At 37.7% G+C, this 18,575-nt stretch overlaps 1 protein-coding gene across 1 annotated transcript; it reads left to right on the top strand.

Annotated features, from left to right (window-relative positions):
• The first annotated feature begins 4,291 nt into the window (after nt 1-4,291).
• On the top strand, nt 4,292-17,485 carry LOC117269969 (rod cGMP-specific 3',5'-cyclic phosphodiesterase subunit beta). The gene is made up of 23 exons (XM_033647346.2): nt 4,292-4,447; nt 4,632-4,943; nt 7,340-7,492; nt 9,405-9,494; nt 9,580-9,720; nt 9,832-9,906; nt 10,016-10,080; nt 10,884-10,950; nt 11,054-11,101; nt 11,216-11,365; nt 12,142-12,285; nt 12,484-12,549; nt 12,749-12,898; nt 12,981-13,088; nt 13,232-13,341; nt 15,001-15,088; nt 15,214-15,314; nt 15,440-15,547; nt 15,628-15,691; nt 15,782-15,856; nt 16,162-16,245; nt 16,457-16,610; nt 16,915-17,485. Exons 1-23 carry the CDS (start codon nt 4,292-4,294, stop codon nt 16,968-16,970), a joined length of 2,565 nt encoding a protein of 854 aa, XP_033503237.1. The 3' UTR covers nt 16,971-17,485.
• Nucleotides 17,486-18,575: the final 1,090 nt, after the last annotated feature.

Raw genomic sequence — 18,575 nt, 5'->3', positions numbered from 1 at the left:
GTTAGCAAACAAAGCTACTCATATTAACAGCACATATTAAGGAAAAATTGTTTAGTACAGCAGGAAACTGAGGAGAACAGGTAAACTTTGTGCACCGTCCAATTATCGCCTTTGTTAAACTGTGTAAGAATCGTGACGTTATGTAAAAATGTTAAATTAAGTAGCCTAATTTTCCTGAAACGTCACAGCACCTGCTTATCATGAGCATGTTAGCATTGTTAGCATTGTGAGCGTGTTACGATGCTAACGTTAATGAGCGTTTTTCCTTTATAAGTGAATAAATGAAACGCTCAAAGCAGACTATAGTTTACTGCTAACTTGGCCCACTTTGATATAACGTTACTGTAAAACTTCAATTAGCAGCACAGGCTATTATTTGCTTATTTCACTGAGCGCAACAGCTTTATTTTTGGGACAGGTCTTTAATTCCTTGTACACAAAGCTGTTGCTCAGCAAAGATGGGAAATATGTTCAAATTATTTATTTGAACCAGTATGAATATTACTTGTATAAAAATTAGGCTTTGAATAACATATGTGATATGTTATGACACAGCATACTGATTAATTCTTCTTAAAAACACTTATTTTATTTTATTGATTATTTTGATTGGTGGACTCTTACAGACTAAAGAAATGTAAATAACTTAGTGAGTAATTGAGGACACATATTCTGATTTAATGACAGCTACAAAGGAAGGGAGTCACCAAATCTGAAGGAACTAGTCTATACCCATTGAGTACAGCATACCATACCATGACTTGGTCATACCAAAAATTAGAAAAAAACAACATTGGGCCACAGGGGGAGCCACAGCGATCAGTCACATTTTAGCCATTTTTAAGCATTTTTCTGTTGTTATAGCGCCACCCAGTTGCCAATTAGAGTTAAATTTCTCCAGTCACCTTGAGGCGTCCTGTTCTACATATCTACCAAGTTTAGTAAAAATCGATATGACGGTTAGGCCTAGATAAGAAATTAGCTCTCTAGCGTCCCCATTTTGTTTGATGGGGTCAATAATGGAGGGGTCCCCTCAGATTATGTGTGGTCATGTGCCTACAAAGTTGTGTAGTGATCGGTGAAACCCTTGAGATGTTATACACCTTTATGTGATGAGCCACGCTCTCCGCAATATTCATTGCCTTAAAGAAGCTCAGTTTTAGTAAGTTTTCCAACTTTTGCCAAGAGGGAACTTTAGATATTGGTCCCTAGATTGTGTTCACCGAGTTTCATGCAGATCAGTCAAATTTCCTAGGAAGAGATCAATTTTAAACGTGCAATATGTAATTTTCTGCCACTAGGGGTCTCAACCCAAAACAATAACAGAAGACGGAGTTGGATGACGTCACGAAGTAGCGTGGGATCATGGGAGTGTAGTCATATAACATACAGATCTGACGTTCCTCACTCCGTGAATTTACCGGCATCAGCTCAGCATTATAGAAACCTATCGTTAGATGTTGTGGTTAGCTCCACCCCGCGCTGGTGCCCCGGCGGGCAGCAGTGCTTGCAATACACTGGTGGAAATGATTAATATTCGATAACATCAGCCAGATGTTTGCTTACCTGTCTAGTAGAACACACACGAGGTCGGCGTTGAATTGTAGTCCTAGATTTTCACGAAGCTCTCTCCATCTCGGAAAGGCCACACCAATATTAATCCTTGATTTAGCTCTCTTCTTATCCCAAATTCTTCTGGGATCGCTTGGTTGACCCGTACGTTTCCGTTTTACCGGCTTGTTTACCGGAACAGCTTCAGTGAAGGTGCAGCAACCGTCAATGCATAATCATGATCCATGACGAGTTAGCTTAGCCTAGCAACAGTAACGTTCATTCTCTGACGTCTCATCCGGTCTGCTTCTTCTTCTTCTCCTCCTTCATTTAATGGCTATGGTAACTTGAGTTACATCGCCATTGCGACCTAATGACACGGCCCGTAACTTTTATTAATATTTCATATTTATCTGGGTTTGAAAAATTGCTGGAAACATTTCTGATAATCAAAGTACACAACTAAACAAAATATATAATATTGGTTTAGTTGTTTTTAGACATTTTTATGTGGAAAAACTACATATTATACCAAAAAAATTCAAAATGGCGGAAAATCTATATAACCGGAAGTTATGGGTTCTTGAGGCAGATTTGTTCCTCATGAGGAGAGGCATCTCTGTGCAAAGTTTCATGTCTCTACGATATACGGGGCATGAGATATGCCCATTCAAAGTTTGCAGTTTCAGTCGGTTGCTATAGCGCCACCCTTTGGCTAATTGATGTAATATTGCCTCATTCGAATTCCCCCATGACCCTCTACCACTGTGCCAAATTTCACATGGATTGACCAAATCAGTGAGGAGAAAAACGTGGAACAGACACACAGACCGACACACAGACAGAGTTTTCTTCATTATATAGTAAGATAAGATTACAGTCTTCTCTGGTGCTCATGGTTTCAGTAAAATGAAATGAACAGAGCTAACGATATGTAGCATGTCCATATTGACAAAAGTTTAAACATTTATATTATAATCTGGTTTTACACATCCAAAGAACTTCTAATTAAGACAGGCCTTTATTTGTCAAAATGTGTAGCCACATTGGGCTAGTATAAGGGACTGGGTGTTTAATTGGGACTAGGCTTTTAACTGAAGTTTTACTGTAGTACATATTTTATATTAATAGAATAATCTGTTAAATTTAGATTAAGGCCCTCCCATTAAGATACACTAAAATACATTAACAATTGTTTTCTCTTTAGCTTGCTGTTTTTAAACCTGGAACCCCAGTGGAGTAGCTACTGCTGCTGCATTATTAACGCCCACTGGCCCAGTGTTCAGTTTTAGTGGGGTTTACACTAAAGACACATCAGGTACACATCAAATAACACACTCTTATCAAACTGACCAACCTAAACCACTCTGCCCTCCCTCCATCACTCATTCTGTGTCGCACATGCACACCCTGGACCTGCTGCAATATATTATAGTGGAAGCAGATTATCTATCTGACCTTTTGTTTAAGGTGTTTATGTAACCTTATTATAGACAGGTCCTCCCTGCTCTGAATGAAATCATTAACTTTCTTACAGAAGCACTAAACATCTCTCTGTTCCAACTTTGTGTCTGTGTATGCTTGTTTGTGATAGTACTATTTCATGAAAGTTAAATTGGTGTCTAGCATTTAGCTGGCTTTACACCCTCATTCTTTTCAGGTTATCACCGACTACCTGTCTCTTAAATATGATAATGACAGTCACTGCTGTGGAAACTAAGAAAGGCACTGCGGGGTGACTGCATTTAAGATTGCATGTGGAGAAAGACGGAGAGTTGGGGTGCTGAGATAATCAGCTAGTGTCCTAACTAAATAGGGCTTTATGCCAGAGGAGGCCTTGTTTAATAAGGACTTAAAGAGCTTGTACAGGTAGACCTGCATTTGTGAGAGGGATAGACAGACACAGTATACTGTACATGATGACACATAGCAAACTGAAAAACCGGAAGATATTTATGGTAAACTAAAAATACTCATGAACGTGTAATGTTTTTTCATACATATCTGTATTTTTACCTTTGATTGAATAGGAAATTTACCGGAAATACAGGAACTACTACATGTTGATCAGTCTCTCTTTAAGGCTACACAAAACCTGCTTAAGATTTCTGCTATTCTTAGCATTTATTTCACAAGTTTAATCAATTTATTTTGAATATTTTCTTGTCTGCTTTTAGGGTATAAGATAGAAGTAACCAAGCCAAGATTATGTAGATTTATTCTATTTATTTCCAGCATTATTTCATTCTGCTGTTAATATTACTGATTACAGAGGCACTGCATGTACTGCAGCACACTGGCTGCTGGATAATTTGGCTCGCATATCCGTTACTAGATGATCAGCTGACAAGTTTAGCATAGGCAGATCCCTGCTAACCTTCAGCACTATCTGCTGATGACAGAAGGATTGTATGGATTCAGCCCTCTGCCTTCTCCTCAGGGCTCTCCCTCACTCAGTCTGCTCATCCCGCTAACAGGGGGGATTATTTTTTACCTGCATTTGAATGTGTCCACTTTTGTTTTCCCCTTTTGCGTGTAAGACCTGCATCGCATTTTCTTTCTGTAGGGAATTAACTGGATAAACTGGTGGCTGTGCTTTGTTTTGCTTATTCTTTTATATCTATTCGGAGAAGTTGGAAGTAGCTCGTTCGGGGCAGCGTTGGACCGAGCAGGAGCTCCGTCACTGAGCTGAAGAGGGAGAAGACAGGGGCATTTGGGAGAAGAGGAGGAAGAAGGAAGCATGGCTGCGCAAAAGGATGTGGAAAAGTTCCTCCAGGACAACCCTGCATTTGCTAAACAGTACTTTTCCAAGAAGATGAGCCCTGCCTCCATATCAAAGGTGTCAGGACTCTCAGAGAAACAGATTGACTTCAGCCAGTTCCAGGAGCTCTCTCAGGTAAATTTAATCATTTCAGTAATTGTTTATTATGGGGAAAAAGAGCATGAAGAGACTGTTGACCAAACTTTCTCGTAAGTGATTAGCCTAGCCATATAACTTATGGCAAAATTCTGTACTTATTCTAAATCTTCTCTACTGAACCAAATTCTAAAAAGGGGCTATTGTTTTGCTCTGTTTCAAGGTCGAAGAAAGCAGAATCATGTATGACCTAATCAAAGACATGCAGGAGAACATCAACGTGGAGAAGGTGGTGTTCAAGATTCTGAAGAGAATCACCGCGCTCATTCACGCAGACCGGTGCAGCTTGTTCATGTACCGGCAGCGGAACGGCGTCGGAGAGCTCGCCACAAGGCTCTTCAATGTCAGCACAGATGCAGAGCTGGAGGACTGTGTGGTGCCACCAGACTCTGAGATCGTCTATCCGCTGGACATGGGAATAGTCGGCCACGTGGCCCTGACCAAGAAGACTGTGAATGTGAAAGATGTCACAGAGGTAAGAGGGGAGTGGAAAAAATGCACCAATGATCAGTAATCCTAAGATTAGAATAATGATGGCCTATCTGTAGTAATGCAGATGTTAAGCATATCTGTACTGCTGTTGTTCCTGATATTACCACCAGATGTCACCACATCATTCAATTTTTAAATCCCACACAGTAGCTTTAATTAATGATTTAAAGAAAGTTAATTTCCTTTACAATTAAATCTTGATCTCGTAGCAAGCAAGCTGGTTTCTGAATGCCATTGTAGCTCATAAGAGTAAGGGTGATGTAATTAACTCCTTAATACAATGTGACTCACCCAAACTGCCCCTTTAAGAAGCTGTACTGTTGAAAATGTGACATGCACACAAGATAAAACTGCACATAGCACAGTTTTTATATAAAAATATCAATGTACAACACAAAGTGCACCATTAAGGCCATTGTCAGGGAGTTTTTTCCCAGTCCTTAGTGAAAATAAGCTGTGGCAAGACTTTGCTGTATTCATAGTGTGGTATATTTCCCCTAATATATATATGTATACATATATATATATATATATATATATATATATATATATATATATATATACATATAGTTTTATCAGACAGTTTTGAAAATTGGGCAAAATTGAATTCATCTATGTTTACCGCACCAACATGATGATGTTCAAAAGACGATCAAAATCCAAGATGACTAGCATGCTGCTGAAAGAATACACTGGACAATACTCTTGTCCCCAAAAGTAATCCCAGTGAAACAGATATAGATCAAACCTAAAAATAGCTTGTTGTAGATGGACAGGTGCTGATTGTTCACATTTGAAAAAGGCAATAAGGCTATGGCGTCCATCATTACTGAATTGTTAGTATCGTATAGCACATGGTTTTAAATGTATAGAATTAAGGAATTACTAAGGCGCAACCTACAAATTAGGGCTGGGCAACAGAAAGATAGATATCGATATTGTGATGGATAGATATCGTCTTGGTTTTTGGATATCGTAATATCATAAAATAAGTGTTGTCTTTCCTGGGTTTTAAAGGCTGTATTACAGTGGAATTATGTAATTTTCTGAACTATTATTTGCCTTTACCTACTTAGTCATTATATTCACATTACTGATAATTATTTATCAAAAATGTCACTGTATAAATATTTTGTAAAAGCATCAACAGTTAACCCTACAGTATCGTCGCAATATCAATATTGAAGTATTTGATAAAAAATATCGTAATATTTTATTTTTTCCATATTACCCAGCCCCACTTCAAGTGATATTTCATTGGTAGTGGCTAAAAAAAGACTTTTGACTTTTAAGTAAAGGCTCATTGTAATGCAAACTGTGGAATGTATCATCCAACCATTACCTCATAGCTCACCTCTGTAAAAGCACTGTATTGAGCAGCCAAGATTTAAAACATAGTTTGTGCACACTGAGCTCCTCCTCCTCTGTTTATCAAGTAAAAACTAGCCAATATTTTGGTGCATATCAAACCGTAACTCTATCAGATGTTAAGTTTTGACAGTAGTTAATAGCATGACCTCATTGAACCTGTACGTTTCCATTAATTACATTATGCTCACAGTTGTAGACGAGCGAAGGAAGAGTTAGTGACACGTATCTATACTTGACCAAGTGAGAGTGTAAATCCCCTTGTCAGACATAATCCATTTATTTCCAGATCCCATCAGCCTCTGCTCTAGCTGTGGATTAGACGCCTCTGGCATTTAGTCAGCAGTCAGCAGGAATCTAAAACAGATCAAAACAAGTTTACTTGGTACAGCTTCCATACATACTTGCCTATAGTAAAGGGGAGATATTACATTTTATTATGTTTGTATGTCAAGCTTGTACTTTAAGTTTTCTGAAATGTTATGTTTAAATGTACAAATGAGCCATCTTCTAATTAAATATGCACTAAATATGCCTGGTAATTGTTACTCGCCAAGTTAAATTTACTGATTTTAGATTCTTCCCCAAAGGCATTATTGTCAAGTGATTTGTCATCCTGGTAACTGTTACAATAATGGTCATGGTGTTGTAGAGGTCTGGAACTACCTACCCACCACATGACGTTATACAAAAGTACAAAAGTCTTTCATTCTACTTCATAAAAGCACTAATTTCAAGGTAATTAATGTCAATTATCTCACCATAGATTAGAGACACAATGAACCTCTAATACCTCTACTCATGACTCTACACCCTACAATATATTAAATGAAAATTACATCTATTATATCAGGTTAGAGAACATTACTGCATATTATATGAGCAATTAATGTAATTTTGGACAACATTTCTTCCCTAAAACTGTGCATAATAATAGTAATGTGAACAATTAATGAAAGTCCTGCAAGTATACTTCATATATGCTCAAAACCTGTATTTTCTGTCTTTAAGAATCAGTACTTCAGCTCATTCGTCGACGAACTCACAGAGTACCAGACCCGAAACATTCTGGCTACGCCCATCCTCAACGGCAAAGACATGGTGGCTGTGATCATGGCTCTGAACAAGACCACAGGACCACATTTCACTGCTGAAGATGAAGATGTGAGTCCCACAGCCACACACACACGCACAAAGCACACGCGGCTGAAACACACATCTGACATCGGAATACAATAAGAGTTTATTCAGCGTTAACACTTGTATAGAATCTGTGTCTGCTTTTGACTCAAAGCAAAAGAAAGTCCTTTATAGTATATCATATCGTGATGATAACTGCCATTGGTCTATCACTACAGTTTGGAGGGAATTCCCTTTGAGCCGACGGGTAGATCATTAAAGTCTTTACACGTGGCACCAGTGTGTGTTCGGTATACGTCAGGTCATTAATCCCAATTAGGAGTAAACTAAGCTTCAAAATGGAAATAAGCTTGAGGTGGTCAAGCCCATACAACACTCCAATCTACAGCCGATTAATGACTTGATGGCTACACTTCATAATAACCAACATAAATGAATGATAGACTGATACTTAATTAAACTTTCAAGGTAACAAGTATATGCTATAGATATATTATAGGGAATATCTTGATTTCTGCTGCTGTCATGCAGATAATATATAATACTGACCTTTAAATTATTTTGATTTTTGCGAATGATGACCTGTCTGTAAATAAAGTCAGCACTTTATAATAACCGCTATTAATAAATGGTGAATTGAATATTTGAATACTGAATATTGTATACATTCTAATGCTTTATATACCATATTAAATATTTTTTATGATTACAGAGTGATTTTTAAACCTTTCAGAAATTGTTTGTAAAAAAAAAAAAATCAATAAAAACAACGTAGACAGATCACAAATTTGTAACACTTTGCAGACCCTTAATAATTGGTTTGTAAACCGACTGTAAACATTAGAGCGGCTTTATAATACTCGTCTAAATAATGTTTAAAGACAGTTTACAAGCCAGTTATTAATCATTAACTAATGCTTAATATGCTACATTAAATGTTATAAAGTGAGCAACAAAAAAATCTTAAAATATCATAAATGTTATTTCTACTAATAAATAGTTAACATTACTATATCATTTCATAATTTGTTTGTATATCAGTATGACATTATAAAATGGGTAGGACATCATTAGCCAAATAAGTTCAGTACCATATATCATCTGAATGACAGCAGCAGAAATCCAGATATATCCTATTATTATGATTATTATAAGATATACTATTTCTATGGCATATACTTTAAAAGCAATTTGTTACACTGAGTTACTCTCAGACTCAGATTTTGGTGCATTTTTACTTTATAGTTTTAATTGTCAGGGTTGTTGTCTGCCAGAATATCATCATTAACTTTTAAATTAGCTCATTAACAATATTCAAACATCTCTGGAAATATGACCTTTTATTTAGTATGAAAAACGCACTTTGTTTAATTCATTTAATGTTACTTTTGCTTTTTTTTTCAATGCTTAGCCATTAAAAGATATAATATGAACAGATAACGGGGGAGAATCCAAAGGAAGAGAAAAGAAAACGTAGAGTAGAGAAGGAGAATTTACACAGTTGTTTCATGTAGAGATGAGAAAGCTCCCTGGTTGGTGGGAAATTTGTCAAAGAACAACAGTTAATCTCAACATATTTCATGAGCCACAATATTGTCATGATGCTTAATTGTAATTCTGAAGGAAGCTTTGAGTCATGCAGCTATTTTGTACAGGATGGTTTTAATGCTTTACCTGTCTTTTAAAGCAAGGAGAATATTTAATCAACACAGATTAATTTACTTTTGCATTATTTGCTGCAACGAGCAAAAGCTTGAGTTATCAAAACTGATGGGACGCTTTGGGTCTGTGTCAAGAAAACAACCCTAGTCATCTTATTATGCTGTATCCTATGTCCATACCACATCAACACATCTTGCATAGTGTGATAATGTTTCTTTTGTCTGTTATGTCATTTCATGTTTTCATATTGCTTTCCTTCCTCTTGTCTGTTTAGCTTTTTTTAAAGTATCTAAAGATTGCCACTTTGAACTTGAAGATCTACCACCTGAGTTACCTCCACAGCTGTGAGACGCGTAAAGGACAGGTGAGGGATGTTAAATACAGAATTACTACATGCACACTGGACTGAATGCTTCACATGACTGGTGTATGTGCGTTATGTTTCCTAGCTGCTGCTGTGGTCGGCCAACAAGGTGTTTGAAGAGCTGACAGACATTGAGCGACAGTTTCACAAGGCCTTGTACACAGTCCGAGCCTACCTCAACTGTGACCGTTACTCTGTTGGTTTACTAGACATGACGAAGGAGAAGGTACCGTGTCTTTCTGTGTCTTTAATATAATATTCTGTGTTTTGTGTCCATGCATTCATTACCATGAAGCGCTGACTTTTTCTTTGCATTTTTGTGTCTGTCTTCCTTCAGGAGTTCTTTGATATTTGGCCGGTGTTGATGGGAGAGCAGGCACCGTACTCTGGCCCCGTCACTCCTGATGGCAGGGTACTGTTTTCAAATTTCATTTATCTGACATTATTCTCAACACTTTGCTTGGCAGTAGATAGTTGTTGTTGTTTTTTTACTAATCTTTGTGTTTTATTTTGTCCTTCAGGAGATAATTTTCTACAAAGTGATTGATTATATTCTACATGGAAAAGAAGACATTAAAGTAATACCGTAAGTAAATCTTTTTTTGACTGTTTGCTTTAGTCCAAATATTAATTAAAAATGGGTTAATATGACAACAAAATTCTAATAAATCAACCCAAGTTATTTAAATCTGGAGTGTGGGACCTTTACATATAAATGAACATCTGCTACACTGTGAAAAGAAACTAACTGTTTTACCTTAAAGCTTCTTCTCAAAGTCAGTCAACTCAAAATTTAAGGAAGCCCGGACACTAACTTTTTTAAGTAAAAACAAAAGTGTCTTTGCACATATTTAAGCCCTTGGTGATCATGATCACACAATGCTGATTAAGCCTATTATAGTCAGGGAAGTTCTTACTATTTGGCAGTACACCAGAGTTATTGTGTCTGGTATCTGTGGCGACTTTCCTGCGCTGTCACAACAAAAGTGGTGTGTGTTTAATTTCAACCAGCCAGAGCTAAAGGGAACAGTTAGAAAGAAGAGACTATAGTGACAGTGCAGCAGCAAGGAGTCTGGTGGAAGCTGTGATGGAAAATTCTAAAAGCACCCAAGAAACGTTTCTTGAATGAATGCATTTAGAAGAAGGATTAAAACCATAAAAGAGCGCTCCTGGGGCTGGACAAAAGTTCCACTTTAAAAGTCATTGACAGAGCTAGCAACATTTTGGGGAACAAGGCTTGAAGCAGACTCGGTATATTTGTGTACCATGTTAATGAATTGTAAATTGTATTGATTTTAAAAACATCAGAGGCAGTAGGCCCCATTCCAGGTTGACCACATCTGTGCTCATATCTGCTAACTTCTATCTACTTTCCCGTTTCTCACACAGCACTCCGCCTGCAGATCACTGGGCCCTGGTTAGCGGCCTGCCTACTTATGTAGCCGAGAGCGGCTTTGTGAGTTTCTTCTCATTACATTACCACAATCTGTTGAATCATCAGAAACCAAATGTAACTGCTCATCTTCCATCTTGATCAGTCTGTTTTTTCTGCGTCCTAGATCTGTAACATTATGAATGCAGCTGCTGACGAGATGTTCCAGTTTCAGGTAAGAGATGGCTACACTCAACTAAAAGGTCAGAGAGATGACTTTCCAAAAATAAGTCAGAGACCTATAAGAGAGACCTATGACGTGCTTTTGCTTGTGTCTCCAATGTTGCAGACTGAGCCGCTCGACAGCAGTGGTTGGACCATAAAAAATGTTCTCTCGCTGCCAATCGTCAACAAAAAAGAAGAGATAGTGGGCGTGGCCACTTTTTACAACAGAAAGGATGGAAAGCCTTTTGATGATCAGGATGAGCAGCTCATGGAGGTATATAAACACTGAGCTCTGTCACTCAATGAAATGCTTTTTTTGGATGTCTTTGTGTTTAAATGAGCAGTGTGCAGGATGCATCTAGCGGTGAGGATTGCAGATTGCAACCAGCTAAAACTTCTCCTATGTGCCAAGTATGTTTTTACCAGGTGCCAAAATATCCACAGAGGTCTCTTCTTTCCAAAAACAAACAGACCAGGTGATTAAAATGGGTAAAAACACTGGTTAAAGAAGTTTCACATTACAAATCAGTGTTTCTCTGACACTTTTCAGCTCAGACTTACCACTAGCCCAGCACCTGCTAATGTGTGCGCACCTTTTTTCTCTGATAATTTAAGATCCAGACGTTAAATCAGTTTCACAGTAAAAATCTGTGTTTTTTTAACTATGCTATTTGGCTTATTGTGGAGGGGTTTAGGACTATGGTTGCCAACGCAAAATAAAGAACAGCCCTATCATGAGCCAGTGTTTGGTTTGTCCATTCTGGGCTACTGCAGAAACATAGCAGTGCAACATGGCAGACTCCGTAGATAAGGACCTGCTCCCGATGTAGATATAAACAGCTCAACAATTTTTATTTTCAGGTGATTATACACTAAAGAAAATATACATATTATATTCGTTTTCTGCCAATATATCCCCCTAATCCTACACACTGGACCTTTAAAATCAGAAACTGAGATATCTTGGTATGAGATGGTTAAGAATGAGAATGAATAAGTGATCCTCTCCTGATACACTCTGTACATATTATGCTGATCCCTGTTTCTCAGGCTTTGACACAGTTCCTGGGCTGGTCCGTCTTGAACACGGACACTTACGACAAGATGAACAAGCTGGAGAACCGCAAAGACATCGCTCAAGACATGGTGCTCTACCATGTCAAATGTCGGGATGATGAGATTCAGAATATCCTGGTCAGCACTGTAACATTTTTTTCACTTATTAATTCATTATAAATATTGCATATTCAGAGAAGTTTTAGATTTATCAAAATTTCCAGTGTGCACTAGCACATTTCAAGAAGGCAACAGTCATAGTCCAGCCTCCATGTTGCACGCTTTCTTTTCAGTAGGACTTCCTGTATTTACCTCTGTACTTGTGCTTGCTCTCAGAACACCAGAGAAGTCTATGGCCTTGAACCAAGAGACTGTGAAGAGGAGGATCTCCTAGAAATCCTGGTAACAAAGAAATTATGACCCATTAGTAGTACCGAATCTTTAAAAGAAGAGGGAGATTTGAGCAATTCAAATATTGTTGTATTCCAGAAAATAATTTGTCTGTTCATCTCATATTCGAGCAGAACTGTCTGTCTGCCAGCGGTATGACTGTGCTGTGTACTTTTTATCTTACACTGCTATTGCTCTCGTTTCCTCTTAGAAACCAATGCTACCTCCACTTATTAAGAAGTTTGAGATCTACGAGTTCCACTTTTCGGATTTTAACTGCACAGAGATGGAGCTGGTGAAGTGCGGGATCCAGATGTACTATGAGGTTGGAGTGGTCAGGAAGTTCCAGATCCCTCAGGAGGTGACCTAGAAGCACACACAGCATTATTATTCATTATTACAAAGCACCAAGTCTTTGTCATTAAACAGTTCTCTTTTTACAGGTGCTGGTTCGGTTCATGTACTCAGTCAGTAAAGGCTACAGAAGGATCACATACCACAACTGGCGTCATGGCTTCAATGTGGGACAGACCATGTTCACACTCTTAACGGTATTAACATTGTTGAATCTATTTACAATAAGAGCACTTTTATTTAGATCTTAATACCTGAAAGCCTAAAAAAGAGAAACTCTCTACAAAATGTTGTGTACTTTATTAGTTTGATCACTTTGTGTGTGTCTCTGTGTGCTCAGACGGGAATGCTGAAACGGTACTACACTGACTTGGAGGTTATGGCCATGATAACTGCAGGCTTCCTGCACGATATTGATCACAGAGGGACCAACAACTTGTACCAAGTCAAGTGAGTGCTGCTGGGAACTTTTTCCTTTCTTAGTAGAAAAAAAAAAATCCAACCTACACTTTGCTAACCATTCCCGGGTATAAAATCAGCCCCATTCAGAGAGGTACGATAACAACACTGCTGTGTCTGTGTGCCAGAATAATGCTGAATAATTGTATGATGTAGGTGCGTACATGTCTGTCTGAATGTGTATGATTCAAGGTCCAGTTTTATTGTCATTATACAATATAAGATTGTACAATGAAATGCAGTCGTAGTCACGTCGGGTCTTTTTTAGGGATGTGCATGATTCGTCAACTAGGCAATAAAATGTTGCTACCCTCACTAGGCGGCACCAGAAATACTACAATAAAGTAACTGATATTTTTTTAATGTACAGATTTAAATTACATATAAATACACATTGTAAGGACTATTTTTATTTTAAATTGCAGGACGGCTGTTTGCAATGCCATTACATTGACCCAATGAAAATGCTCTTGTAGCAATCAGGCACGTCTCCTAAAGAATGCTGTTTTATATAAAGATTATTTAACTATTATTTAGTGAGTTGTTGTTGGCAAAGTGCCACACATTTCAGCAGCATTTAAGTTTGGTTAGTGGAAAATGTGATTGACAATTTCAAATGTTTCTCATAATATACATAATTTATTATTATAAGAAACATTTTTTTTTTTTAATTTTTAACCCTTTAGATTAAATTGTGCTCAATTTTTGCCGTTTTCGGAGTGTTTTCATACTTTTAGACTAGTCAACCAGTCTAAGTTTTAACTTCTGTTTAAACCAAGTCTTTCAGTCTTTAGGAACATCCCTAGTCTTTTTCAAGCTGACACTGTAAGTGTCTTTTTACATCTGAGTTTGGTTGTCATACCTTCCAGAGCACCGTTAGCTTCCATTCATTTTAGTGCAGCATGACAGTCAACTCACAAACACTTAAATTGTGCTGGCAGTGAGATATCTTTCACAGTGAACATCATGCAGAAAATAATAATTAGCAACTATTTTGGTAATCAAATAATCATCTCAGTGATTTTTTGAGAAAAAAAGCCAAATATGCTGATTTCATGATTCTTAAATCTGAGAATTTGATGCTTTTCTTTGTCGTACGTGATAATAAACTGAAAAACTTTGGATTTTTGGACTGTTGGTCAGATAAAACATTATTTGAGGACATCACCTTGGCTCTGGGAAATTGCATGAACTATTTTTCACTATTTTCTAACATTTTATTGTCAAAATGATTAATTTATTAATTGAGAAAATAATGGGCAAATTAATCTATATTGAAAATAATCAGTTGCAGCAATAGTAATAATGCAGTTAAAATGTCATGCTGATTCTAAATAGTCTATACTAATGATGTATCCATGTCCTCACATACAGCTTGGAAAAAATACATTTTACATGAGTGTTAGTCAGCCTAATTTTCAAATTTTTTAGAGCATTTTAAGTCATTCAGCTTTATTACCATACACGAGTAACAGCTTTGATTACAATAAAATTGGAAATAATGTTCACTGTGGTAAATAATCTATTTCAAGAAAGTTTCAAGTTTTTTTTTATGGTAAACTATGTTTTCACAGTTTGTAGTTAATGTACTGAACAATTATACTTTAATCTGATGGTGACTGTTGTTAATCTGGTGTTTAATTCTGACAGATCTGGCAACCCTCTGGCAAAGCTGCATGGCTCATCCATCTTGGAACGACACCATCTAGAATTTGGAAAGTTCCTCTTGGCTGACGAGGTAAGAAAGAAGAAGTGAACAAGATAATAACTCGACCAAACTTAAACTCTTGAGGATGTGAAAAAGAAGCATTTTCAGCAGTCAGTAACTATGACTGATGCCCATCTCTCTCGTCTCATCTGCAGTCATTGAACATCTACGTAAACCTAAACAGACGACAGGTAGACCACGTGATTCATCTCATGGACATCGCCATTATTGCCACTGACCTGGCTCTTTATTTCAAGTCAGCATGATCTCATCTTTACTCACCCCACTTTATTCTCTCATTCTGCTCATTCTCTTATCTCCAGACTTTAAAAACACATAATGATAAATAGTAAAATAGCCCCTCTCCTGTTACCTTGCCAGGAAAAGAACCATGTTCCAGAAGATTGTGGACCTGTCACACACATATGAGGATGAAAAGAAGTGGGTTGATTTCATGTCCCTAGAAACAACCAGAAAAGAAATCGTCATGTGAGTACAACAAACATGTACGCAACTCTTTATTCCTTTACATTTCTATGATCCTCTACTGGAAGTCTTTTCTGTTTTAGGGCTATGATGATGACCGCATGTGACTTGTCAGCCATCACAAAGCCTTGGGAGGTACAGAGCAAGGTGAGAAGCATAACAATTTCATAACTGTGCCGTATCGCTGTAGTGTTTGTGATCTGCGTCTCTACAGATGACTGTGTATGTATTTTTCAGGTTGCCTTGTCTGTAGCAGCAGAGTTCTGGGAGCAGGGTGACCTGGAGAGGACAGTACTGGAACAACAACCTATTGTGAGTTTACAAATTGTTGGCGTGGACATAAATTTGGCTTGCTGGTGCATCTTTGACCAACCTACAGAGGAAAATTTGTATTTTTGGTTTGGGGGTGAACTGTCTCTTTAAGCTCCTTAACATAGCAGTGTTAAACTTTAACTCACTGGAGGGAATGTCAACTTCTCAGAAAGCAGGGGAACATAGTTTATGTCAGGCAGGTGTTTAGAAATAACAGGCTAATCCTTGTTGCTGTTATTATTGATTTCCTGGATGTCAGTATGATGTTTCTGAGTGCCTCAAACATTTTGTCTGTAACCCACTAGCCCATGATGGACAGGAACAAGGCAGCAGAGCTTCCAAAGCTACAGTGTGGTTTCATTGACTTTGTCTGCACGTTTGTCTACAAGGTAATGTTTCTTGTCACATCTTGACAGATGAAACACGCAGTACATGGTCCTTTTTAGTTAAGCAAATTATTTATATTTATTTGGCAGGACCCCACAGGTCTGACAAAATAAAAGCTATCTGCAGTTGTGAACAAACCAAGGAACCTGAACTTTGTTTTCATATTTGCAAACTTTTTTTAATGTATTTTGTCTTTGACTCTTTTCCATTCAGGAGTTTTCTCGCTTCCATCCACAAATCACGCCCATGCTGGACGGCATCCTGAATAACAGGAAGGAGTGGAATGCGAAAAAAGAGGAGTATGAGGCTACACTCAAAGCCCTGGAGGAGGAGAAGGCTGCTAAAGAAGCAGCCACAGCCAACAAAGGTGCAGTGATTCTTTGGAATAATCACACAACTGTAAAATGAATTAAAACTGCTGCGATGTTGTTTGCCCAGTTGCTGTTTTGTGTGTTCCGTTGCATGCCATGTATCAGCTGATGGCTTTTTTTAAATAGTGACTTCATGTGGAGTACCAACCAACATCCCAAGGAACTCCTGGACACTGCCAAGGTGCCCATGAGCAGGGCACCTAACCTCCAAAGTGCTCCAGCTGTTCATGGCTGACCCCTCAATGTTGCTGATCTACAAATATATTGACTCTTTTCTTTGATGTGTCTCTATCTTCCCAGCTACTACAAACAACACCGGTGGAGGCTCTGGCTCAAAGACCTGCTCAGTGAGCTAAAAAGGTCAAAAAGCCATGCACAAGATGGGATGGCTCACGACAGATGACTTGAGAATGACCCGAGCACCACAGTCTCTCTCACCGCCAAAAGAAGTCAAGAGGACGGATACATGAGTGAATGCACAGCGCCGTAGTATTTCTTCAGAAAAACTGTCTCTGATCAGGAAAGAAAAAACCTGAATGATGAGTATCTTTAAAAGACACTAACCAGGTGAGCCAAAAAGGCAGGACATCACCACCTCCTTGAAAAATATCACAGAGGAACAACAGAAACAGACATCATCTACTTTGAATTTTTAAGGTGGTTTTTGAATCTCTGGTTCTCACTTATCCTCATACAGTATCAGCTTCCTTATATTTTGAGGATTAATGTTAGCTCAGATGGTGCAAAGATGCAGCATGTATGTGTGTGTGATTGTTGAGAGGATAAAACTTGTACATATATCTGTGTAGTAAGTGACGCCCATGTGTAGTAACACGTAAGAGACACACTGTTGAATTAATTCTTTGCTGCAAAGCCCAAATAACTGTAGATTGTATATCATATTTGGAGCTCTGTTTTCAAACATACTGTATATTGTGCATTAATGTAATACTCGTTTAAGGATCCAGAATGTAAACTCAGATAGATAGAACTGTAACTGAACTATTGTACATATATTCCAGATTAATTTCATGTTCACATCTTCCAGTCACAAATGAGTTTGTTTACCTTGATCGCAGAGAGCCAAAGGTACATGACAAGCTCAACAAAAAAGTATAGTTACTTTAAATATTGAAGGATACGGCACAAAAACTTTGCTTTGCTGCCCACAGAGAAGCCTGTAGTTGCTTAATGACGATGCCTTCAAACAGTACTTACTTCAAAGAGAGTAGTAATAGTAGATTATTATATTTTATAAAAGTACAATGTCTTATTAAATGAGTGCACATTGAAATGTCTCTGGAAATAAGCTGGTTCCAGATAAGATTAACTTTGCTTTGGACTGAATGATTGTCACTTAATGGTGATTCTTCGAGCATAATACAATAACAGGGGCAACTATGTCTCTCCAAGAGCAACAAATATATCACTTATTAATCCTTAATGGGATATTCATCTTCTGCAATCATCTCAAGTAGGAGAGGGAGTCAGCAGTAGCACAGCACCCTCCTTGTAATGATGTGTACATATTTCATTCCTCCCTGTAAATACATATGTAAAAATATTTTTCTAGTCAAACTATAGATGCTTATTTTTTAAATAGTGGGATTTGTAACTTGCGAAAGAGTCATTGAGTAATTTCTAATTCCCTTAAATTATTGAATATCTTTTTTATTTATTATGCTTGCCTCCATTTACTAATATAATTTACAAGTATTCCACATATGGAGATAAAGAGCGGGTGTATCAGAGATAACCATGTAATCTTAGGCAAACAATGTACCTTAATATGCTGTGGACATGCCCATTAACATTTTTAAGTAGACTTAATTCACTCTATGCTTGCGTCTTCAAGTGCTCCATGTATACAACAATGACCCAATAAAGCAAATGTATTTTTATGAGGTAACTGAGTGGATTAATTGCCTGGGATATTGAAACTGACACTCTCTTACATTGCT

Source organism: Epinephelus lanceolatus, chromosome 19, assembly GCF_041903045.1.
Source record: "Epinephelus lanceolatus isolate andai-2023 chromosome 19, ASM4190304v1, whole genome shotgun sequence".
NCBI classification, from domain to species: Eukaryota; Metazoa; Chordata; class Actinopteri; order Perciformes; family Serranidae; genus Epinephelus; species Epinephelus lanceolatus.
Note: the sequence above shows the minus strand (reverse complement) of the source record. Positions and strands in the feature narration are given on the sequence as shown.

Excerpts from the sequence above, each read along its gene's own strand:
- LOC117269969 (XM_033647346.2), top strand. The coding sequence starts at position 4,292 with ATGGCTGCGCAAAAGGATGTGGAAAAGTTCCTCCAGGACAACCCTGCA. Across the intron at positions 11,102-11,215 it reads ACGAGATGTTCCAGTTTCAG|ACTGAGCCGCTCGACAGCAG; the intron begins GTAAGAGATGGC and ends CCAATGTTGCAG. Across the intron at positions 11,366-12,141 it reads AGGATGAGCAGCTCATGGAG|GCTTTGACACAGTTCCTGGG; the intron begins GTATATAAACAC and ends CCTGTTTCTCAG.